The sequence below is a fragment of the Plenodomus lingam genome (genome assembly GCF_022343315.1).
Source record: "Plenodomus lingam strain CAN1 chromosome Unknown contig_3, whole genome shotgun sequence".
NCBI lineage: Eukaryota > Fungi > Ascomycota > Dothideomycetes > Pleosporales > Leptosphaeriaceae > Plenodomus > Plenodomus lingam.
The window spans coordinates 63,799-86,259 of NW_027093944.1; the positions used below are offsets into that span (position 1 = coordinate 63,799).

The 22,461-nt window shown below is 49.5% G+C and overlaps 10 protein-coding genes across 10 annotated transcripts; 4 read left to right on the plus strand and 6 right to left on the minus strand.

Moving 5' to 3' along the window:
* Positions 1 to 263: 263 nt before the first annotated feature.
* IAQ61_007430 (uncharacterized protein) lies at positions 264 to 1,567 on the plus strand. Its single transcript, XM_003842393.2, has 4 exons — positions 264 to 442; positions 498 to 550; positions 611 to 715; positions 780 to 1,567. The coding sequence occupies exons 1-4, from the start codon at positions 321 to 323 to the stop codon at positions 1,544 to 1,546; spliced, it is 1,047 nt and encodes a 348-aa protein (XP_003842441.2). The 5' UTR covers positions 264 to 320; the 3' UTR covers positions 1,547 to 1,567.
* A 1,752-nt stretch (positions 1,568 to 3,319) lies between these two features.
* On the minus strand, positions 3,320 to 4,090 carry IAQ61_007431 (uncharacterized protein; the record flags this gene model as incomplete). The annotated part of the gene is made up of 1 exon (XM_003842392.1): positions 3,320 to 4,090. The coding sequence occupies one exon, from the start codon at positions 4,088 to 4,090 to the stop codon at positions 3,320 to 3,322; it is 771 nt and encodes a 256-aa protein (XP_003842440.1).
* A 452-nt stretch (positions 4,091 to 4,542) lies between these two features.
* On the minus strand, positions 4,543 to 5,079 carry IAQ61_007432 (uncharacterized protein; the record flags this gene model as incomplete). Its single annotated transcript, XM_003842391.1, has 1 exon — positions 4,543 to 5,079. The coding sequence occupies one exon, from the start codon at positions 5,077 to 5,079 to the stop codon at positions 4,543 to 4,545; it is 537 nt and encodes a 178-aa protein (XP_003842439.1).
* A 1,090-nt stretch (positions 5,080 to 6,169) lies between these two features.
* On the minus strand, positions 6,170 to 7,910 carry IAQ61_007433 (uncharacterized protein; the record flags this gene model as incomplete). The annotated part of the gene is made up of 3 exons (XM_066097581.1): positions 6,170 to 6,734; positions 6,805 to 7,572; positions 7,888 to 7,910. 3 exons carry the CDS (start codon positions 7,908 to 7,910, stop codon positions 6,170 to 6,172), a joined length of 1,356 nt encoding a protein of 451 aa, XP_065952078.1.
* A 1,335-nt stretch (positions 7,911 to 9,245) lies between these two features.
* IAQ61_007434 (uncharacterized protein) lies at positions 9,246 to 9,827 on the plus strand (the record flags this gene model as incomplete). The annotated part of the gene is made up of 1 exon (XM_066097582.1): positions 9,246 to 9,827. The coding sequence occupies one exon, from the start codon at positions 9,246 to 9,248 to the stop codon at positions 9,825 to 9,827; it is 582 nt and encodes a 193-aa protein (XP_065952079.1).
* A 416-nt stretch (positions 9,828 to 10,243) lies between these two features.
* IAQ61_007435 (uncharacterized protein) lies at positions 10,244 to 11,274 on the plus strand (the record flags this gene model as incomplete). The annotated part of the gene is made up of 2 exons (XM_066097583.1): positions 10,244 to 10,292; positions 10,694 to 11,274. 2 exons carry the CDS (start codon positions 10,244 to 10,246, stop codon positions 11,272 to 11,274), a joined length of 630 nt encoding a protein of 209 aa, XP_065952080.1.
* Positions 11,275 to 11,914: 640 nt separating this feature from the next.
* Positions 11,915 to 13,422, minus strand: IAQ61_007436 (uncharacterized protein). Its single transcript, XM_003842386.2, has 3 exons — positions 13,147 to 13,422; positions 12,957 to 13,091; positions 11,915 to 12,897 (listed from the first exon to the last, which is right to left on the minus strand). Exons 1-3 carry the CDS (start codon positions 13,330 to 13,332, stop codon positions 11,947 to 11,949), a joined length of 1,272 nt encoding a protein of 423 aa, XP_003842434.1. The 5' UTR covers positions 13,333 to 13,422; the 3' UTR covers positions 11,915 to 11,946.
* A 379-nt stretch (positions 13,423 to 13,801) lies between these two features.
* IAQ61_007437 (uncharacterized protein) lies at positions 13,802 to 14,200 on the minus strand (the record flags this gene model as incomplete). The annotated part of the gene is made up of 1 exon (XM_066097584.1): positions 13,802 to 14,200. The coding sequence occupies one exon, from the start codon at positions 14,198 to 14,200 to the stop codon at positions 13,802 to 13,804; it is 399 nt and encodes a 132-aa protein (XP_065952081.1).
* A 136-nt stretch (positions 14,201 to 14,336) lies between these two features.
* On the minus strand, positions 14,337 to 15,243 carry IAQ61_007438 (uncharacterized protein; the record flags this gene model as incomplete). The annotated part of the gene is made up of 2 exons (XM_066097585.1): positions 14,337 to 14,689; positions 14,772 to 15,243. The coding sequence occupies 2 exons, from the start codon at positions 15,241 to 15,243 to the stop codon at positions 14,337 to 14,339; spliced, it is 825 nt and encodes a 274-aa protein (XP_065952082.1).
* A 333-nt stretch (positions 15,244 to 15,576) lies between these two features.
* IAQ61_007439 (uncharacterized protein) lies at positions 15,577 to 22,033 on the plus strand (the record flags this gene model as incomplete). The annotated part of the gene is made up of 4 exons (XM_066097586.1): positions 15,577 to 15,923; positions 15,971 to 20,582; positions 20,650 to 21,906; positions 21,957 to 22,033. Coding segments are annotated over 4 exons (6,279 nt in total), but the record flags the coding sequence as incomplete, so codon positions are not given.
* Between the last annotated feature and the right edge of the window lie 428 nt (positions 22,034 to 22,461).

Sequence of the window (22,461 nt, forward strand, 5' to 3'; positions counted from 1 at the left end):
ATCTAATAATCGCGACTCTAAGAAATCTTGTGATAATAGCTATTGTGGGTGGCGCAATATCCTCATTTAGTGGGTGGTGGATTTTGGTGTTGGTGGGCGCTCGGTGGGGGTGGGCGCTCGGTGGTGGATCACGTTATGTGATTTCTCCTCGGGATTCCAGCGCCAAGCTCGGTCAGAGCAGGGGTATGAATGTGCCCTCGGTGCGAGCGTCGGTGTTGATAAGGCTTAATCACTGCAATACTGGCTACAGCTTCGTTCATCTCGAAGCAATCTGATTCTCTGGGTGAGTCAGAATCAAAGTTAGCAGGAAAACAGCAGCAATGAAAGCGATCAAGATAACTACGAACCACACCGCAGAGGTGCAAGAAACCTCGACTCCGAATTTGCGAGATGATTGTGTGTTGATCCGAGTTAAAGCGGTAGCGGTCAATCCTAGCGATGCGTGAGCACAAAAGTCGAAAATTCCTGTTTTGATTACCATCTTATAACGCGGGCAGAAAAATCATTGATCGCCACGGTAGTGGAGGGGAGACAGTTGGGATCGATCTTTGTAAGCCAGTCTGCTAAGTCTTTTTAGATCCATGCTATCAGGACTAATTGCTTCCATTAGGCGGCAGCATTGGAAAAGTTGGCTCCAAAGTCGATAGACCATGGAAGAAAGGGGATCGCATAGCCACCATCTCACACGGTTGTAACACCGACCGGCCTGAAGAAGGTGGGCCCAGATTCAATAATGCTGCTATCATCTTTAGCATGAGCTAATCCGTAAACTGTCACAGGTGCCTTTGGCGAGTACGCGCTCTCCAAAGGAAATTTGGGTCTACAAGTCCCATCATTCCTTAGCGATACGGAAGCTGCATCTCTTCCACATGCCATAAACAGCTGTGGTCAAGCGCTATATCATTTTCTAGGCCTTCCTCTGCCTGACTCGTCGATTGAAGTGGTCCCCCTAGCTGCAGACCCTCCTCAATGGATCCTGATTTATGGAGCAAGCACTTCAATGGGCACTCTTGCAATACAATTCGCTCGATTATCGGGCTTTAGGGTCGTCGCAATTTGCTCACCACATAATTTTTCTCTGGCCCTTGACCGCGGCGCCGAGAAGACGTTCGACTACCACAGCTCTACATGCGCCCAGGAGGTCCGTCACTATACTTCTGACAGCCTCCAACACGTCTTTGATTGCATCAGCACGAGTTCTAGTGCCGCCATCTGTGAGGCCTGCATTTCTAGTTGTGGTGGTGCGATTGCCTCCGTCCTGCCGGTGAAGTACTCTCGTAAAGACATAAAGAGCGAAAAAAATTCAGGTTATACTTCCTTCGGAGAGCCATTTACGCAGTTCGGTGTACACACCCCTGTCATCCCGGAAGATGTCGCATTCGCAAGGAAAAATTACGAGCTGGCTCAAGAACTACTGGAGAAGGGGTTAATAAAGCCGCACCCTGTACGGCTTGGAGAAGGTGGATGGGAAGGAGTATTAGGTGGGATTGACCAGCTTCGCAAGGGTTTAGTTAGTGGAGTCAAGCTGGTATACTCCGTATCCTAAATACATGCGTTACATGTCAAGTGAAGGTTATTTTAGGTATACATTCGAAAGATTGCCAATAGGTTCAAAGTCTCGTCAGGTTGAATTTTCGAAGCACTTTTGAGATCTCACATCCCACCAACTAGAAATTCCAACTCCACAACACGCTGTTTCGCTAACTACGCTGTAGATTTAGGTGAAGAGTACTTCTGCAGAATATTCAAGTGGCGTGCAATGGTCCCGCTTAAGCGGCAGGACCTATGTTTCAACCTTGCCAATCAGCCATTCGATAGCGTGATCTCTGGCCTGCCAAGATATTGGAGGGGGCGAGAAACTGGTGTGGTGCAATTCCGTACAATATTGGCCATAGTGCCGACTGTCACTTAACATGGAGAAACTATCAAGCCCTTGTTAAGAAGACCATAGTCTGTGGTGCAATCATCTAGATCTAATGATTCTAGCCTCGATCAAACTACTCACGACGTCTTAGCTCTTCTTCGTTTCCGCTATCGCTGATGTATGCTAGCTAGGTACATAAGGTACATGTATGCATCGCGATCTCACTTGAACATACCATTAAGTACCTCTGTCAGTTTAGCAGGATAACTCAGTCAACGGGACGTGTGTAGAATTATAGTCACTCTACATGCGGTATATGCGCGCCAACACGCTTAAAAGCCATTGGCTCTCGCCGTATCGATAGATTTCCAGTTGCTTCTGCAAGTCACGAAATGAGGTCTGTGTACTATCTTTCAATCTATACCATACGAAGACGTAAGTTGGGACTGTAGAATAGGGAGAAGGCATAAGTATAAACATTGCGGTGGTAACTGATAAGAACAGCTATGGAACGAACTGAAGAGTCAAGGCAAATAGTACTTCCCTATAAGGCGCATTGAACAGCAGCAGATTCCCATATCTGCGAATTAAGGCAGTCTACAGCGATGTGAGCTCTGTGGCTTGTGATTGCGATACTCTTCATATCGCCGTTCCTTGGTATAATTTTCGGGCTTGCGAGTGGAATTTTGTCGTGCAGTTTATCATCTTACCCATTGCACGCAATAAATACAAGTAAGGAGTCGTCGATCACAGAAAGATCTTAATATCTCTTTTCTCTAGTACCCAAACTAGGATATTTGGCTGCAGCCGAAACACGATACTAATGGATATATACCTTGCATAAGTTATTTATGGACGTGACGCGTTTGTAGTGCTGAGATGTACAGGTTTCGCAGTCTAACTAGTAACATCTAGTATAAAGCTTGTCTTGACTACTTCAACCTCTTATTTAGTGCGACCTGAATTAAATGCTCTAGCTCTGGTATCCCATACTAGGCTAAAAGAACTTGACGAGGTTATTTAGTTCGGCTAGTGGCTACCAGGACCCCATTCAACATGTATATGTAACGACGGTAAGACAAAAGACACTTCATGAACTAAAAGCAACAAGCCACCATTGGGACGAATTGCGATTGGATCCTCAGCTGCTTGCTTTTAGTTAACTAAAAGCAACAGTATCTATAGACTTCTGTCATTTGATGAGCCGATCCCGTCCCCCGATCATCCGACCGCTGTCATTCGGCGCATAAGAAAAAAGCACTCCGCACGCCTAGAAAAAGAACAGTAACGGCAAGTGAAAGCAAGGTCAGGTCCTGAAGCGTGAAATTTGTGCTGGACTTGATGACGAACTGATCGTCGTTCTCCGATCTCATGACAAGAGGGCAAAATCCAATTGGTGAGATAACCTAGATGACTACTACGTGCACCACACTCATGACTATGTAGGTGAGAATCTTAATCTGTGAATGGCGACTTAGCAACCATTGCACCAAGGCTGTCCCTCCACGCCTTGACCCTCAGAGCTGAGGGCCCAGCAGCAACTTCCTTAAGTTCTTTCGCCGGAATGTTATCAAGCTGGGCAAATACTTCGTCCTCATAGTCCTTCAGCGACATGGCCTGAAGATTCTTAGGGGCCTGTTCCCGGTTTTCTCGAACGTACTCAGTCGCCACATATGGCGGCACAATCTCAATAACATTGACTGGAGAGTCTTTGAGTTGCTGGCGCAGGGAGACGAGAAAGTAATGAAGGCCCGCTTTGCAAGCATTGTAAACGGGGAAGGAGGGAATGGGCACAAATCCCAAGCCAGAAGTGGTGATGAGGAAGTGCGATTCGACGTGCTCTCCACGGGCGAGGAAGCGAGGAATCGTGTGACGTGCGATGATCGCTGCTGCAGTCAAATTGGTCGTCACTTCGAGCGTGAGATCGGCATCACTGCAGGAATTGATATCTTTGACCGAGTAACGCGTTGCGATGCCGCTGTTGATCCATACAGTATCGATGTCAGGAAAAGTCGAGAAGAGGGTGTCGAGATGTTTTGGGATTGCGGCAAGGTCGCTGACATCCATTGCGTAGGTCTCGAGACCTTCAGCCTTCAGCGCATTGAGACGAGCTTGTCGCCGGCCAGTGACGATGACTTTCTTCCCTTGGCCAAGGAGGCGCTTAGCGGCAGACTCTCCAAGACCGGACGTGGCGCCGAGAAGTAAGATGGTGTTGAAAGGGGCCATTGCTAGTGGTTATGAATTGGCATGCCAAGTCAAGAGTGGAGTTGCTGGATCTCTCAATTGAGTAATACCATCATTCTCTATGAGTTGCTTGTGATGTTGAATAAATACAGGCAGCCAACCCACAGAGCTCGGAGATAACAAGTATTGGAACTTTAAAATGTGATCGGTCACTAGGTTTCCACTGTCGGGAATCAAGAGCATTGTCTATTCGGTTTCAATGTTGATTCCGAGATACCGAGACATTTGATTGGGATTGGGGGTCTTGCGCACTATATACACTCGAAATACAACGACAGAGAAACTAGTTGACCGACTTTCGCATCCCTATACGTCTGAACTCCCGAGGATTTGAGGCACTTCTTCTCATTCTTGCTAGGCTACGTTAGCGACTCTCGTGGTGGTTCCTGCTGCACAGCACGTACGCCTTATGCAAACAGCGATGTTCAAGTCTCTCAATCCTCTTTCACCGCAGACAACTCCTCAACACTGATTATTGGGGCATCAATAGCATTCGAAATCATGGAAGCTCCGATGTTCAGGCCAACGAGATGAAGAATTCCAATGGTTCCACTTTTCCCCAATGTATCGACACACGTCTCCCAGTACTGAGGTGGCAATGGTCCTGGTGTGCCTACCAGATACGTGACAGCATCGTACGCCGCGCTTCCCGCCAGAGTCAAAGTGGTAGGTTTCGTGCGCCGGATAATGGAGTCCACTTGTGAAGTCGTCAAGGCTTTGATTTGGCTGGATAGCCAAGCAATCTCTCCTGTCGCTCCATAGTGAGCTGCCACTGCTAACTTGGTTGTTTCCTTGACTTCCTTCGGAACCTGGAGAGCGTCGATCTCTCTGGCAAGCTTTCTATATGCAGAAGCGACTGTACCGTCTAGAAGGTATGGAAACCCACCTAGCACCGCTGTCTTGCTTGTTTCTTTTTGGGGTCCAGATAGCCATTGTAGGTATCGATCGAAGCGGTCATTTGCCTGGACCATTGCAGCTGCCAATTACTTTTTGTCAATCTTGGTTGGCTGTTGTACTTTTTGAGTGAACCAGTGGCCATCCGCTCGTATTATTGTCTTATCGTAGAGTTCTAGACTCAACGAGTTGGTGGTTATGCCGAGAACCGACCGTCGGCGATATGGAATTGCAAGGATTGATGACCGATAAATGGCGGCATACGTCTCTTTCCACTAAGGAAAAACGTAATTCAGTATTAGAAGGCTTATATGAGTGCGATGGTAGTTCAGAGATCTGGGGTGAGGTCATCATAGCAACAGTTGGGGTTGACAGAAAGTTCCTTCAGCCCATCCAATCTTGTGCTATCGTATTTGACTGTAATCTAAAGCTCATTTGATAGTATTTCCTACCTGACGCACTACTTGGGCGATGCTCCACCGCTCTAGCTGATTGGGTGGAGAAAAAGAGAGAGCTTTTTGTTCATTTTTGTATGCGACAAATTAGCTGATATACACGATCCTTTCTAAAAACAAAAAAATCCAAAGCGGCGCACCATGTACAAGAAGGTTGACGAGTTCGCGGAGCAGAATACGCGGTTTATGACTTTCTAAATAACAGCGCTCAGCAGCGACCCTGAAGACATCTCCTTAGTCTTGTTGCGCGTCAACAGAGCGCCATTTACAAGAAACCGATGGCCCAGAGAAAGGTTGATTGTCATTCACAGATACTCTTGTAAAGGAGATTCGAGTACTGGTAGGCGACGCAATTGGAAGACGTAATAGAACCCCACCTGCGAGCTGCTCTGCCTGCTGGTCTTGGGGTCAGACAATGGCCTGAGAAGCATGGCCAGGCATTGCCATTCGATTGGGCAAATGTCAAAGATGAGCTGGCGGCGGGAGCACGAAGGAAATGGAGATATGCGACGTGTCTTAGATAACTAGAAAAATAAAAGAGCTATGGAAGCTACACGTTCTTTTTTTCGCTCATGAATAAATTAGAGATATGGTTGAGTCAACCATAAGCCAAAAAACCAATGAAACTAGTCCAGCCCTCCTCAGGAATCTTCCCATCGTCCCTTCATTGCTTGCTCTGCCACTTCTATACAGTCATATGCCCATATCCAATCTACGATGGCGGACGGACTGACTTGGCATCTATCAGTTGTGGCACGCGAAAAGGCAGGACAAGGCTCCAAAACCTACATTCGGGTAACTGATCTGGGGGCAGGAATCTTCTCATGGCAGTCTGTAGCTGCGGTGAAACGTCGAAAGCAGTAGAGTCGCGGCGGGACAGATAGACCATGGCGCTGGCTCTCGGCTTGCGTAACTTCTCCCAAATCTCTAAGCGGGATGCAATCTGCTGAGGTCGATGGACGTTCCTCAACACTACGCCCAAGACCGCTGCATCCTCGATAGCGCTGGTAGCTCCCTGGCCAAACGAGGGCATCATGGGATGGCAAGCATCCCCAACAAGAACAAGTCTGTCCTTGTAGAATTGGGGTAGCGGTTCGCGATGAGCTATCCTGCGTAGGTAAAACGGATCTTCAGGGGCTGCTCGAATTAATTGTGGGATGGGCTCTTTGTAGGACTCGAGACACTGGAGCGCCAGCTGACGAATCTCTGCCTTTGTCCAAATCTTGGCCTCGTCGACATGGCGGTACACGTAGACGCCAAAGTTCTGAATCTCATCACTGTAGCAGTACCGTCTGGTCAATACTCCCATGCAACTCATCTTGCCACACAGTTTCAGGGCATACTTACTTTCGGCAGGCCGAGCGAAAGAGGCCCACTGACTTGTCCTGACCTGAAAAGTGGCTCATCCGCCACGGGCTCTCTAGGACCATTTTCATGCAGGCTGGGTATTGTTGCAGGTCCTTGGATGCAAGGACAAATCGAATGCTGGCTGCCTCTGGCATCTCTGCTGGCCGCTCTTCTCCCACAACTGCAGCATGAGCTATCGATCGAACACCATCTGCGGCGATGACCAGGTCCGGCGTATGCACCTGGCCAGCGGCCGTCGACACGCTGGGCGCAACTGCGTTGAATGAGGTCACTGTGACACCCTCGACGATCTTGACTGGCACGCCTGTTCCCTCAGTCGAGATTGCCAGATCCCACAGGGCTCGGTGCAGATCGGCTCGATGGATAAAGCCGCTGGGGGCTCCGTAGCGATCCTCAATCGTTGCTGGCGGCGGAACCCATAATGTTCTCCAGGCTGGTGTCGTGGCATCGACGTCTCCCACATAGCCGTCGATGCCCAGCCATGGCGTGAAGCCTACATTTGAGAGGTCGATGCCCAGTCTTTGAAGGATTTTGGAAGCGTTGGGCGTCGAGCTCAGAGCATATCCATCTTCAGTCTTGCCGACCGCTCGCTCAAGAACGACGACTCTGTGGCCGCAACGGCGAAGGGCGAGTGCGGTGGCAAGTCCACCAATGCCGGCGCCCACGACGACAATGTCCAAGGGCATGTTAGAACGAGCAGTGATGCTGCCAACGAGGGCTGATGCTTCCTGTGCTGGGGGCCAGCCCCTGTGCTACAAAACATGCAACATGTCGGCGAGCACCGACGCCCAGGAGTCGGGGGCCAGAGCCACGTCGGTCCATTGGGCTGCTCGGTATTGCAGTATACAGGATTGAAGTCGAGCCGCGAGTCGGGGCTCGGTCGAGGTTGAAAAGCATCTGCTCCATTGCTGAGCAGCAGCATTGAGCAGCAGCAGCACCATCATGTCGCGCATCCCCCCCACGCCGCGCCACGAGCTCGACGCAGAGCAGCAGAAGGTGCACGATCACTTTGCAGCATTCACGTCACGGGCGTACGGCGCGAATGGCGAGACATTCACCTACCAGGATGAGCGGGGTGCCTTCATTGGCGGCTTTCCGCTATATGTGCAGCATCCGCGAATCGCCCTGGCGCACAACGAGCTCGCCGTCGCCGTCTTTCACCTAGCCGCGCCCGAGCGGGTCAGGAACATGACCACGCTGGCCGTCGCAGGGCACTTCCAAGCTGCCAGCGAGATGTCCAGTCAGAGCAACCGGTAGGTAGGCGAGGAGTTGAGAAGAAAAGACGACCACAAGACTTGTCGCTGACGTCGATGTTGTGGCAGATACGTCAAGAAGGCCATCGTGACGGCTTCGGAGGCGCAGGCGTTGATGGCGGGGAACAAGCCTGAGTCGCTAGAGGGTCCGTGCAGCGTGGCGCTGGAAGTCACCAGCCACCTCCTCTCCGCTTCGGGCCGGCTTCCGGATCCTTTGTGGGATGCCTGCGTGGAGGCATTGGGCGAGGACGCTTTCTTCGGTCTTCTCCATTCTCTTGCCTTTTACGCCTGGCTATGTGTCGGAGTCAATGCCCTCGATGTTCCCGTCCCAGCCTGAGTCTTTTTTCAAATCTGGAACCATGTTTGCTTGCAGTGGAAATTACAACAACAATGCAGAATAAGATAGAATATCACAGTTTTATGCACAATTTCTTTCTTTCTTCCTTTCTCTCTCTCTCTCTCTCTCAGAGAGATCTTTTCGGCATACTTAGATGCTACGAGATCTGCAGCTAATCACAGCATTGATTCATTGAATACTGCATGTGGTGTACCAGAGAGGCTTAGCGCTTTGACTAAGACTAGTGCCTTGGCGTGCTTATCCACTTACCTGGTGCTGACCATCTGCCAGATAACATCACTCCATCACTCTTATACAAAACACTTCACACGCCTCGCTCTGGGCCAAAGCTATAGCAAAAAGTACGCCAAGGAGAGTCAACTGAAGCAAGACTGGTCGTCTTCAATAGAGGCTCAGTAGATAGAATAGGACATGTATTTTTGCGAATCGAATCGATGCCTCATTGGATCAATTCCCTTGTACTGTTCTATCAGAGAGCACTTGATGAAAGCCACCCCGAGCATGACTTTTCCTCACTCTACTTCAAACATAATCGAAACAGTCTCATTTCTATCGCAGATTTGGGCCGATAATTCTCGCGGACTGTAAACATACAATCAAGTTTCAGCACCGACACGAGTGACCATTGTGATTCACTTACCGGACATGCTCCGGATGTTCCTGGAATTCCTTGGGGCTTTCGGCATTGTCAAGTTCAATGCACGCGGCCACATCCCAGCCTTTGGCCAAGTGCTTGAACTGCCCCGCCGGTCGGCCAGCTACCAGACTGCGAACACCTGATACCATGTCAGCGTATTAATCGACCTTGAATGGTCCCCACACGTATCAAGATACTTACACGGGATCTTCTCCGGCATGGTTTTACTGATGGCAAGCCACTCTTGGATGAGTGCGGGATCCGCATCCGGCTTGAACTTGAAGAAGGACATTTGGTAAAAAGGCATGTTGGGAAGGGATGCCAAAGGTTGGTTATTTGTTCCGGCAAGATGAATACAGTGGCTGTGATGCCACACTTGGAGCTGGCAGCAGAACACACTAATAAGCTATGCTCGGTGCTTGGCTACCGCTCGCTCGTCGGCCATGTCTGCTGTCACATTTTCGTCATGCAAACGACGATTGCCCTACATACACACGACTCCGTACGGGCCTTGCGTCAAAGTATCCAAATTTCGGATCAGGCTGTCGGAAGTGTGAAGGTTTGCGGCACTCTCACCTATATCGAGTCAACTATTGACACGTGTAGCATTCGTACAATGACCGAGGACGAGAGTACCTTCAAAGCTGGCGAAAGAGGAGCCTATGCGAACCCGACCTCTCAATTACTCCGTCCCACCAATGACAACGGTACGCCGCACAAGCAACTTTTCACGTTGACTCAGTTAGGATTCTAAAACCCTAGATTTCGAGATAGTGGCTGTAGTTAAAATTTCAGCGTGACATAGATAATTAGTAGGCACTTAAGCCAGCCCACTTTAGGAGTGTAGGCATCCTCCAAGAGCAAGCGCCTGAACCACATCCGCAAAAACCCTGCCTACCTACTCGGCAAGATTACCATTTATTTTTAGACAGATTTAGCTTCAATTGTTACTAAACGGAAATCAGAGAAGTAGATCTATTCAAGGCAAAACAGTATATCATAAGGAAACTACTTATAGCACTATCGAGAATAGTATACTACGATAGAATATGAATTCATCTCTTCTTAATCCTACCATCCTATCACGCCAGAGAAAGCTCCTAACCCTTACACAGATACGTGCTTCAATAAAGACAAAACACTGACATGTCCCGTCTGTGATTCAAGGCAATGAATGTCATGCAATCATACTACACTACTTGGCCGGAGCCGGAGTCAGGTAGGCAAGGCTGACATCGGACATGTCAGAAGCATCGGACGTCCGGCCATGTCGGCACTGCCCGCAATGCCAATAGCCTGGAACCCACGGCATCACAAAACCCAGTTGCATTGCATCTAGCCCGATGACGAAGCTCCTGACATAGTGAGCCTCGTACGGTTACGAATATCTAACTCCAGTTATCGGGCCCCTTATATTGTTCGCAATTATATTGATTACCTCAACTAGTACGGTTGTCTTTTGGATGGCAACATCTGTTCCCTCAAGTAGCGGGAGTGACAGCATGGAGCTTGCAGGCGCCAGTGAGACAATCTATATAGTGACTGGTGCAAACAGGGGTGAGTACACATCATAACAGTAGGAAATTGTAAAGAAGTCACAATTAATTTTGGCACACGCAGGACTAGGTAGAGGTTTGGTAGAGCAGCTCCTCCGTCGCGTATCAACTACTGTTGTGGCATGCGTCAGATCTATAGCGACATCGCAGGCGTCCTTTCAAGGTCTTGCGCTGGGTACCAACTCACGACTTCTAGTCGTCCAGTTAGACTGTGCGAACCCATCAGACCCCCAGCGAGCTGTCCAGGAGTTGCAGTCCGTTCACGGCATCACCAATATCGACGTCGTCATTGCCAATGCCGGAATCGCCAACGATCACCATCCGGCTTCCAGCACGCAACTAGAACAACTAGAAGAGCACATGATGGTTAACGCGTATTCGATTCTGCTCTTGTTCCAGGCCATGAACTCTTTGCTTCAAAAATCTATCCGCGCGCCGAAATTTGTGTACATCGGCGCACGCCTTGGCGTGATTTCAGACATGGACCGATTGGGAAGGGCACCATTGGCCGCGTACTCGCTTTCGAAGCTCGCCGGAAACTGGCTGATTCGCAAATTGCATTACGAAAACGAATGGCTGATCGCATTCGTCGTGGATCCCGGGTGGGTTTTCACCACATCACGACTGTCATTGTCAACGTGCTGACTCTACAGGTATGTGCAATCCGACATGGGTAACCATGCTGCCCGGCTACTGGGACGTGAACAGGCCGAGACAACTATCCATGATAGTGCACGGGGTATTTTATCTCGGGTACGTCTATCAATGCGTGTGTCGACCATGAAATCACCGCTAACACTTCATCCTTGCAGGTTGACGACGCGACAAGACAGTCAGGATCGGGTCAATTTGTGCTGTGGAAGGATGGCTCGCCTGTCGCATGGTAAATAGTAACTGTAGTTTTTCTACTCCGTACAGCTAGTCCCTAGCTTTTGCCCCCGTGATGCAACAGCTTTTTCCGTAGTGAAAGAATTCAATTTATCCGTGCGGCTTGATTGATCAGTAGAGGGTGTGCAATGTTCTTGATCTTTAGCAAGCACAATCCCGGTGGCCTTTCAGCAAGCACATGCTATCGCAAGATGACATTCAATACACAGTATAGTTGTGTACGACATCTGTGTACTACATTTCATCTTCATAGTTCTGTCGAGTGACAAATCTTGAATGTCGCACAATAATTTCCAGAAGTTGTTCAATTTGATTATTGCTAGAACGTCTTTTGGACGTTGAATGATGTAATGTTTTGCTGCCGAGTGTGTCAAGTGAGAGTAATGGAGGACAGTGAAGAATTACAACTCTCAGATTTGGCCAGGAGTACTATGAACATTCAAGGCCCCATCTCACGACCTCATTGATCGCCGTAGCGACGTGTACCACATTTCCATGGTTGAGATCAGAGATACTGATTCTGCCCGAGGATGGCATGTGGACATGATGCATGCTTTTCATGCGCTGGCACTGCGCGGGCGTCAAGCCCGTGAAGCCAAACATGCCGATCTGATCTGTCAGATGTCCCCATGTTCCAGGCGTCTCCAGTCCTTCCAACTCCTGTCGCAATTTCCAGCGCATCTCTGTAATGCGGCTGGACATGGTGACTAGATTTCGTTCCCATTCAGCATATAACTCGGGGTCGTTCAGCACAATTGAGGCCACTCGGGCCCCATATGAAGGGGGCGTCGACATTTCGGATCGTACCAGTATCGCGAGCTGGGATGCCACGCGCTCGATCACATCCGGTGCATTGGAGTGGGCAGCTGCAACGTAGTGGAAGCACCCAACACGCTGACCGTAAAGTCCCATAGTCTTAGAGAATGATTGTGCGATTACCATCTCCACGCCAGCCTCTACAAACAGACGTATGGCCAAGTTGTCCTCGGTCAATGAGCCTGAAGCAAAGCCCTGGTATGCACAATCCAGAAATGGGAACAGTCTTTGCTCTTGCACAATGTTCACTATCAGCCGCCATTGTTCTTCGTCGAGATCCATGCCGGTAGGGTTATGGGCGCAGACCTGGAGCAGGATAATACTCCCCGGGGGTGCACGCCCAAGAGTAGACACCATATCAGTGAAAGTGATAGATTTTTGGACGCCATCGTAATAAGGATAGTGGTCGACGGCCAGTCCTACATGCTCGAAGCACTGCGCATGCAAGTGCCATGTGGGTGCAGGCACGAAAGCCGAAGGCGTCGGACTGGGCAAAAATCTCGCCAAGAGCAGAGCACCAATGTGAAGAGCTCCTGTGCCAGAAAGTGTCTGGATAGAGCATACCTACGACGTCTTAGCAGCTGACGTCCTATGAGCTGGCCGAGCTTTGCCCGATGTCTTACCCGTCGCTCAGCTATGGCCTGGGAGTCTTTCCCAAGCAGAATCTGCCTCGCCGCGAGAGTGAATTCCTCGATTCCTAAGATAGGAGCATATTCATGCTTGAAATAGTTTGAACCCTCAAAGCATCTCTTCTCGGCCTATAATTTCCAGTACGTTAGTGTGATCTTTCCCGAACGCGCCGACTACACTTACCTCAATCACTGCAGGTAGTCTCCACGGTCGCCCGTTCGCGTCTCTGTAGGCTCCCACCACCAGACTTACTTTCTGCGTACTTTCATCTGCCAGAAAGTTGTGTTTCATACCCATCAGTGGGTCCGCATGGGCTTTTGGGATCGCGGCCAGCCCGTAATGACTGTCTTGAAATTCAGTCGACCCCATTGTCCACGGTTTTTCCCATGGGCTTGCGAAATGCTGCACAATGGTCCTTATCCAAAATATTCGATTTTACAGCGACAAGATACTTTCTCTGGATCACAAATATGTACGGTATTGTCGGGCATCATTTTTCGGGTCGGGGTTTTCCTTGGCTCGGTCATCGGTAGACCAATTTCCCATTCGGCCCATGTCATATACCGGTACCGTACCTACTTCTTGGCGTGCAACAGGTATGCAACGAAGAGAGAAGTAAAAGTTTATTGCAGGACAGCGCAAACTCAGGGCGACTAAAAGCTGACCAGGACGACGCAGGACTTTTTTCCAAAGTGATGAGAGTTGAACATGTAGAGACTCAATGATGGAACTCAATGATGGAACTTGATACATTTGCATTCGCGCCAGCACTACCGTACTGGTACCACTTGCGACCATGTCGCGCCACAACGACAGTCCTCTAGAAAGTGGAGAGCGCCTATGGAACAACCTCCTGAAGAACTCCAGGCTTAGCGATCAGAGCCTGTTGCTGGGAATGCTTTGCATCCGTATCATTGAAGTGCTTGAGTTCAATCATTTCAAGTCCGGCATTCAATCGCTTCAAGCATTCCTTGATACCTGGATACGTCCAGCAGTACCACGTGTACCTTTCCTCCAAGGCACGCTTTTTCCAAGTCTGAAACTCTCGGGTCCATGTCTGGATTTGAGTAGCACGCTGTCTCCTGACTCTGTCCATCATTTGCAGGATCTCTTCTACAGTACAAGCGTCGTAATCCGGGTCATTGAACAATTCAAAAGCAGCAGCATCTTCGATTGCTTGTGTGCCACCCTGACCCAGATGCGGAGTCATCGCATGAGCAGCATCGCCTATCAGCATCGTGCATCCTCGCGTATAAGTGTGCAGCGGGTCTTGGTCCCGCAATCGCCAGCAACGTGGTTTCTCCGCACGACTGAATAATTATTACGCAATTTAGCTTGTGTCACTTCCAATGCTCTAACATTTGCCATTTCACTTACTCTGCTAGGTCCAAAAATATTGGGTTGAAGTCGTGAAATAGACGTCGGATTTCGCCTTCCTCAGCTTCGGCCGCCCATGATTCAATTGTCTCTCTAGCTATCAATTTATCAGGAACGACGAAAGCACAGCTGAGTAGCTGGCCAAATCGGCACGGATAAGTCACACACGTGCGCTGTGACCCATCCATGGACATGTATAAGTTCATGTTGGGTGCCAAAGGATCATCTGTGCGGCCATGCTTCAAGTGGATCTCGCGCACTACAGGAGCAGGAATTGTAAATCGGAAGGCGGATGATCCAGATGGCCGAGCGTATACAGATTCTTCCTGTTGGAGAACCAGGTTCCGAACTGAGGACCGAATTCCATCTGCAGCTGTTCATTCACATTGCATATCAGCCGCAGCGCGACGCCAGCAAATGACGATACATACCTATGACAAGATCGCTTTCTATCTTTTGACCATCGTCTAGGTATACTGTCCCAGACTCGACGTCAACATTGACCACGTTGCATTCCCAAAGAATCTTTGCAGGACTACCAGGGAATTCATTCGAAGTCGCGAGTCGAAGGAACTCATCCCAGACGTCTCGGCGGTAAGAGAATGTGAAGTCCCCGCTCAGCTTTGCTGTATACTTCTTGGTGAGATTTTCGCTGATTCTGTCTAAATTTTTGTTCCAGACAAGAATCTTTTCCGCCGCCATGGTCCCGCCTCGCTTGCGATCAAAGCCAAGGGTCTCGATAATATTAATGGCTGTGGGACCGAGCGTGATTGCAGCGCCAAACTCATGGTTCCCAGCGTAGCGCTCGACGATGGTGACATTGTGTTTCTCACGAAGGACTCGTGCAGCCAGCAAGCCGGAAATGCCGCCGCCAACAATTGTAACATTCAATATGCGAGCCATAATGTTGGAGACTTTCGATCGAAGACGAGACACATTTGCAATGGTAGTTTTGATGGCTTCCCAACCCCGAAGCTCGGTCTCGGGCTATTGTGATTACGTGGTGACATGATTTCCAGGTCGGGCGAAACAACTGAATGCCGAGCACGACACGAATTATCGTTGATGATGAAGCAATACATCACTGTCGGAGCGAACGCGATCGAGGCATGGTGACCGACAACTTCTCCCCGTACTCAATGATTGAGGTTGCGCCGACATGAATTCGCGGGCATGCTGAACCTTTAAAAATGGAAAGCGGCTCACATTTTAGTAACGTCGTTCACTGCCTGTCGCTCAGAGCTTATACCATCATCAAGTGTTTCTTCGCAGGTCACTAAAAATTTTGCTATGAATATGTTGGCTCCTGTCAGTCTGTTCCTGTTCGGGGATCAGTCATACGACTTTGTGCCCAGTCTACGCGAGTTGCTGGAGACAAACGACAATCCAATTCTCTCGGCGTTCCTAGACCAGGCCCATTACGTTATCAGAGCTCAGGCTATAAAATCTTTACCGCCCAGCATCCACAAGGCATGCCGAACAGCAAGCCTCGCGCAGCTCTTACGCAAGTATGTGGAGGGTACCCTGCCGGCCAGTTTTACAACGCCGCTTTTCTGCCTTACCCAGCTTGGATGCTTCATGAGGTATGTTTCAAGATAGGTATTCTTGTTCTTAGACTGATGACTCACAGAGATCATTCGTTATGTCGCTATCCTACGGCCGGTTGTAATTTCAATTTAGGGATTTGTGGAGGCGCACTTGCTGCTGCCGCTATCAGTTGTAGCAGATCTGTATCCGAGCTGCTTCCCGTCGCTGTACAGACAGTTCTTATTGCGTTTCGTCTAGGCATATGTATCACCGAAAGGCGTGACCAACTGGAAGCTGCAGTTTCAGAAAGATCGCGCCCGTGGTCAGTCACAATACCTTTGAATCATCAGGATGCAACGACAGCAATCCAGGTATTATCTACCTCACTTGCACTCCCACCTCCGAAGCGACCCTGGATTACTATATCAAGCAATTCAAACACAACAATTAGTGGCGCTCCTTGGGTGTTGGAAATGCTGCTGCAGGTACCTCAAGTTGATGGCCTCCGCACGAAATCAATTCCCATCTACATCCCGGCACATAACCCTGATCTGTTCACACTAGAAGATGTCCAACAGATCCTCTCGCCGCTCATAGGATCTGCATGTATGACTACACCATCTACAATTCCTTTTATTTCCAGTGCCTCTGGGCAATTGACTCCCGCTGAGAACTACGGCGCTCTCATTGAGATTGTCTTGCAGCAGATTCTGCTGGAACCCGTTGCTTGGGACGCTGTCGAGAAATCGGTGCCACAGCTTCTCAAAGCTCGGAACAACAACAGCAGCGTTTGCATTGTGCCTTTCAACACCAATGCGGCTCCTTCACTGCGGTCTGCGCTCAATCCGCATTTTGATTCAGTCCAGATAGAGAAGTCCGGTACTTCTGGAAAGAAGGACCACTATCATAGGCCCGACGAGCAAAAGAAGAAGATTGCGATTGTATCTATGTCCGGTCGCTTTCCCGAGTCTCCCAGTACAGAATCCTTTTGGGACCTTCTTTACAATGGACTGGATGTATGCAAAGAAGTTCCATTGCGACGATGGAACGTCAAAACACATGTTGACCCATCTGGAAAGACCCGTAACAAAGGAGCAACAAAATGGGGCTGTTGGCTAGATTTCTATGATCAGTTCGACCCAAAGTTCTTCAGTATTTCGCCTAAGGAAGCCCCTCAGATGGATCCTGCTCAGCGCATGGCACTCATGTCTACATGGGAGGCGATGGAACGGGGTGGAATCGTACCAGATACCACACCATCGACGCAGCGGAATCGTATTGGTGTATTCCATGGTGTCACTAGCAATGACTGGATGGAAGTAAACACAGCCCAAAATGTCGACACATACTTTATCACGGGCGGCAACAGAGGCTTTATTCCTGGCCGTATCAACTTCTGTTTCGAGTTCTCGGGACCTAGTTACGCTAATGATACTGCCTGTTCATCGAGTCTAGCTGCCATTCATCTTGCATGTAATTCACTATGGCGAGGCGATTGCGATACAGCTGTCGCGGGTGGCACAAATATGATATTTATGCCCGACGGTCATACGGGTCTCGATAAGGGATTCTTCCTTTCCCGGACTGGAAACTGCAAGACGTTTGATGATCAAGCAGATGGCTATTGCCGCGCTGAAGGTGTTGGCACTATATTTCTAAAGAGGCTCGAGGATGCAATCGCCGATGGCGACCCGATACTGGGTACCATACTTGCGACACAAACAAATCATTCTTCAATGTCGGAATCTATCACGCGGCCATTCGCACAGGCACAAATTGACAATATGTCTGCTGTCATGGACATGGCATGTGTTGAAGCCAATTCCATCTCTTATGTCGAAATGCATGGTACAGGCACCCAGGTAGGAGACGCAGAGGAAATGAAATCAGTCCTTACTTGCTTCGCTCCGAATGAGAAGACCCGGGAGAACAATCCCTTATTCATCGGCTCAGCAAAGGCAAATGTGGGTCACGGAGAAGGCGTCAGCGGCGTAACCAGCGTGATCAAGGTGCTGCTCATGATGCAGCATAATATTATTCCTCCACATTGCGGAATAAAACCTGGCAGTAGGATCAACCGCAATTTTCCTGACCTGAAAGCGAGGAATGTCAACATCGCCTTTGAGCCCACGTCGTGGACAAGGAAAGACAGCACAACGCCTAGGAGAGCTTTGATCAACAACTTCAGTGCAGCTGGAGGCAATACGGCTCTAATACTGGAAGATGCTCCTATAATCTCACATACCACTGAAGAGGCCGACCCTCGCAACAGTCACATCGTCACTATTTCCGCACACACGGGAAAGTCTATGGTGGGCAACCTCGAGAACCTCCTTAGTCACTTGCAGAATGAAGAATGCTCACTGCCGCAACTCTCGTATACCACGAATGCTCGACGCTGGCATCATGCTCATAGGGTTGCCCTGGTCGGGACCTCAATCTCCGAAATGCAGTCATCAATCCGCAGAGCATTGGAGAACGGCAGTGGGGTGTATCGACAAAAGGGGAAATCTGACATCATCTTCGCTTTCACGGGTCAAGGCTCACAGTTCCTTGGGATGGGTAAGGACCTCTATTATTCTTACCCAGATTTTAAGGAAAACCTTCAGTGTCTTGATCGACTGGCTCAAAAGCACGGCTTCCAGAGTTTCATCCACATTTATACTGCCGAGAATGCTGCGCAAAAGATTGAGAACCTGTCACCAGTTCAAGTGCAGCTTGCAATCACCAGCCTGCAGATTGCATTGGGCAATTTGCTGATTTCTTGGGGTGCTCAGCCAAGTGCAGTATTTGGACACAGCCTCGGCGAATATGCTGCATTGTACCTTGCTGGCGTGTTGTCTGCCTCTGACACTATCTACCTTGTGGGAATGAGAGCTCAGCTCTTAGAAAAGACTTGTCAGCCGTTCACGCATGCTATGCTTGCAGTAAGGTCTGGTACGGCCGCACTTGAGCGAATACTCCTTGATTACTCTGGCGATATCGCCTGTATCAACAGTCCAACTGAAACTGTGATCAGTGGAAAGCTCGAGGATATGCGCGCTGCCCAGAAGATTCTTGCGGCTGCTGGCACCAAGTCCACACTATTAACACTGCCATACGCTTTCCATTCTGCCCAAGTCGAGCCATTACTAGACGACTTCAAGGGTGCCAGCCGCGGCGTGTCTTTCCAGTCTCCCTCTATTCCCGTACTTTCGCCTTTAACCGGAGAAGTGATGCAGGCCGAGGATCGTATTACTCCTGACTACCTGGTGGAGCACTGCAGAAAAACCGTCAACTTGGTTGCAGCCTTGGAGAAGGCCAAGCAGAAACAGCTAATCAAGGAGAACACTATCGTGATTGAGATCGGCCCAAAGCCAATTCTATGCGACATGGTCAAGGCTACTCTAGGCCACTCATTGGTATTCCCAACGTTAGACGCCAAGGGAAACGTGTGGTCTAATCTCCAAGCTGTGCTGTCCTCGCTCTATACCGCAGGCTTGAATATCAACTGGGTCGCGTATCATGCGCCCTTCAAGTCGGCACATAGGGTAATATCTCTGCCAAATTACGCATGGGATCTGCAGAGTTACGATATTCCATACGAAGGCGAGTGGATTCTGCATCGACATAAAATTCACTGTAATTGTGCGGACGGCGAAAACCAATGGGAAACTGCCAAATACGTGCCAGGACAACACAATTTCGCTAAGAATATCGTCGTTCCAGACGAAGCATCAGTCGCGGTCAACGGCGAGGTGAAGAAACCTTCCAAGCGCGATCCGAATGTCCAGGCTTACCCACTGATAAAATTGACCACGTCGGTCCAAAAAGGAATTTTAGAACAAACCTACCCATTGGGTGCGACCCTGATATTTGAGACAGATATGTCCCGCAAGGATATAAACGACATTGCCCGTGGCCATGTAGTTGACTCAATCCCACTTGCAACACCGTCAGTGTACGCCGATATTGCAATGCAGGTTGGAAAGTATACAATGGACCGGCTTCGTGCAGGACATGCTGGAGCCATTGATGGCATTGTAGATGTCTCTAAAATGGTCGTCGATAAGGCTTTGGTTCCTCATGGGCTCGGGCCACAGTTGCTGCGCACGACCTTGACTCTTACCTGGCCTCATAAGGCGGCAGGAACCTGCAGAGGCGGTCCAATCAAGTTCGAAACATACTACAGTGATGGGAAGCTGGATACGGCTCATGCCTCATGTACGGTCCGATTCTGTACCGAGTCGCAGCTGAAAACCTTGCGCAAGAAAGTTCCCGAATACCGAGCAGCTATACAGCGACTCAAAGCGAGGAGCAGCAACCTGTCTAAGTACAGTGGAAAGCGAGGATATAAGCTCATGAGTAGTTTGGCATCCTTTCATCCGGACTACAAGCTACTGGACTCGGTAATATTGGATGAGGAGGCAAACGAAGCTACGTGCATCGTGCGCTGTGACGGGTGCCAAGATCTAGGTAACTATATGGCGCACCCGGCATACATAGATGCCTTTATGCAATTGAGCAGTTTCAGCATGAATGCGAAAGATGATACTCACCTAGACGAGCACGTCTTCACAAACCACGGCTGGGGCTCACTACAAATTTACAAAGAGCTTCAAAAGGGTGTTTCGTACGAGATATACACCAAGATGACCCAAACTAAGGATCACGCTCATGGAGATGTTATCGTCTTGGACGGAGACGAGGTGGTCGCTTTCTTTGGTGATCTTTCAGTAAGCTTCTTCTAGCCCCGCCATGCACATCCGCGTTCCTGATAATGCAGGACTGACTATGTTATAGCTCCGTAAGGTCCCTCGTAAGGCTTTGAAAGCAGTCCTGGAAGCTGCCTCACAGCGCGCAACTCGCCGTGCTGGCCAAACCGACCCACATACGAACTCGATGCCTCGAGCTGTTGCCGTGGACACTAATAGCCCAAGCAATTTGCCTTCATCAGATTCCAAAGCTCAAAGTTTGCATGATTCGGCCATTGGAACACCAGTCGAGGAGAATTCCGCTTACATCTTTGAGAAGTCGCTAAAGATCATTGCAGAGGAAAGCGGAATTGCTGTGGACGAACTGACCGACGATACCGCTTTCGCAGATGCAGGAGTCGATTCGTTATGCTCACTTGTGATTGGGAGTCGTCTTCGTGAAGAGTTAAATCTGGATCTGGACCCGGATTTCTCGCTCTTCGATTCTGTCGCCACCGTTGGCGATCTTCGGACATGGTTTAAGGGGAATGTGAGAGATGCTGTTGGTGACTCCCAAGCAAAATCTTCGGTAGCCGCTCCAATAGAGTCCGAAGATAGTCCAGTCGAACTCGTCCCATTTTGCCGTCCGGCAAATTCGGTGATTTTGCAAGGCAACCCCAAGAGCGCTCGGAAGACGCTGTTCCTCCTCCCAGATGGCAGCGGAACTGTGTTTTCCTACACCACAATTCCCAAACTTTTCTCGGACATCGCCCTCATTGGCCTCATTTGCCCGTACAGTCGAGATGCCGAGAACATGAATTGCACTTATGGCTCTATGATGGAGAGCTTTGTGAATGAAATCCGCCGTCGTCAGCCAGTCGGGCCATACCATGTTGGCGGCTGGTCCTCTGGAGGCGCGTTTGCGTTCATGATAGCTGAGCTCCTTATCAACCAGGGCGAGGAGGTCCATTCCATCATCGTTATTGATGCTCCAGTACCACAGCCCATGGAAAAGCTTCCGCGTGAATTCTACGAATACTGCAATTCTCTGGGACTTTTCCCGCAGCAAGCTGGGGCATCGGCAGATTCTGGTGCTCCTGACTATCTGATTGCTCACTTCATCGCTGTCGTCGATGTGACCATGGGATACAGATCATCGCCTCTGAATACCCATCGTATGCCTAAGCTCGGATTGATATGGGCTTCGGATACTGTTCTGGATGAAGCAACAGCACCGAAGATGAAGGGTATGCACTTTATGGTCAATAAACGCACAGACTTTGGGCCTGATGGCTGGGACGAAGTGTTACCAGGTGGGGAATATGATATCGTTGTCGCCGAAGGCGCTAATCACTTTACCTTGATGGTAAGTAACCAATAACGCCTGGCACAGAGCCTTTGCTAACGTACACATAGCGTCCACCCTATGTAGATCTTGTTAGAGATAGTATTAATCGCGTTGTTGGAGAACAAGAGTAAGAAAATCACCTCATGTGGCGGAGATTGGTGGAAGGTTCATCGAAAGATTTTCTTGGAGATGTGCGACTACAATGGGTATTTTTCTCCTTTTGCACCAATACCTGTTCAGTTTGGCATTTTCGTTTTGGCGTCCTATCCTCATTGTCACCCGTACCATACCTTCAATTTTATGTTTGCTTCTTCTATCCTTTGGGAATGGCTCTGTGATTAGCAATGTGTGACAAGATTAACTATTGGGTGCGTAGATCCAGCTGGGAACACAATCAACATGCCTAAACATGATCAACGAGCACGGCCATTCTCAGCTGTGTGCCACCCCCACCGTGTGTCATTGAAACATGCGCCAGCATCTCGTGGTACATTTAGGACTCAATTTAAGAGTCGTCGGGTCGGCGCGCATTGCGTTGCGAATCATTACCACATTAGTCCCACCAACCCCGAT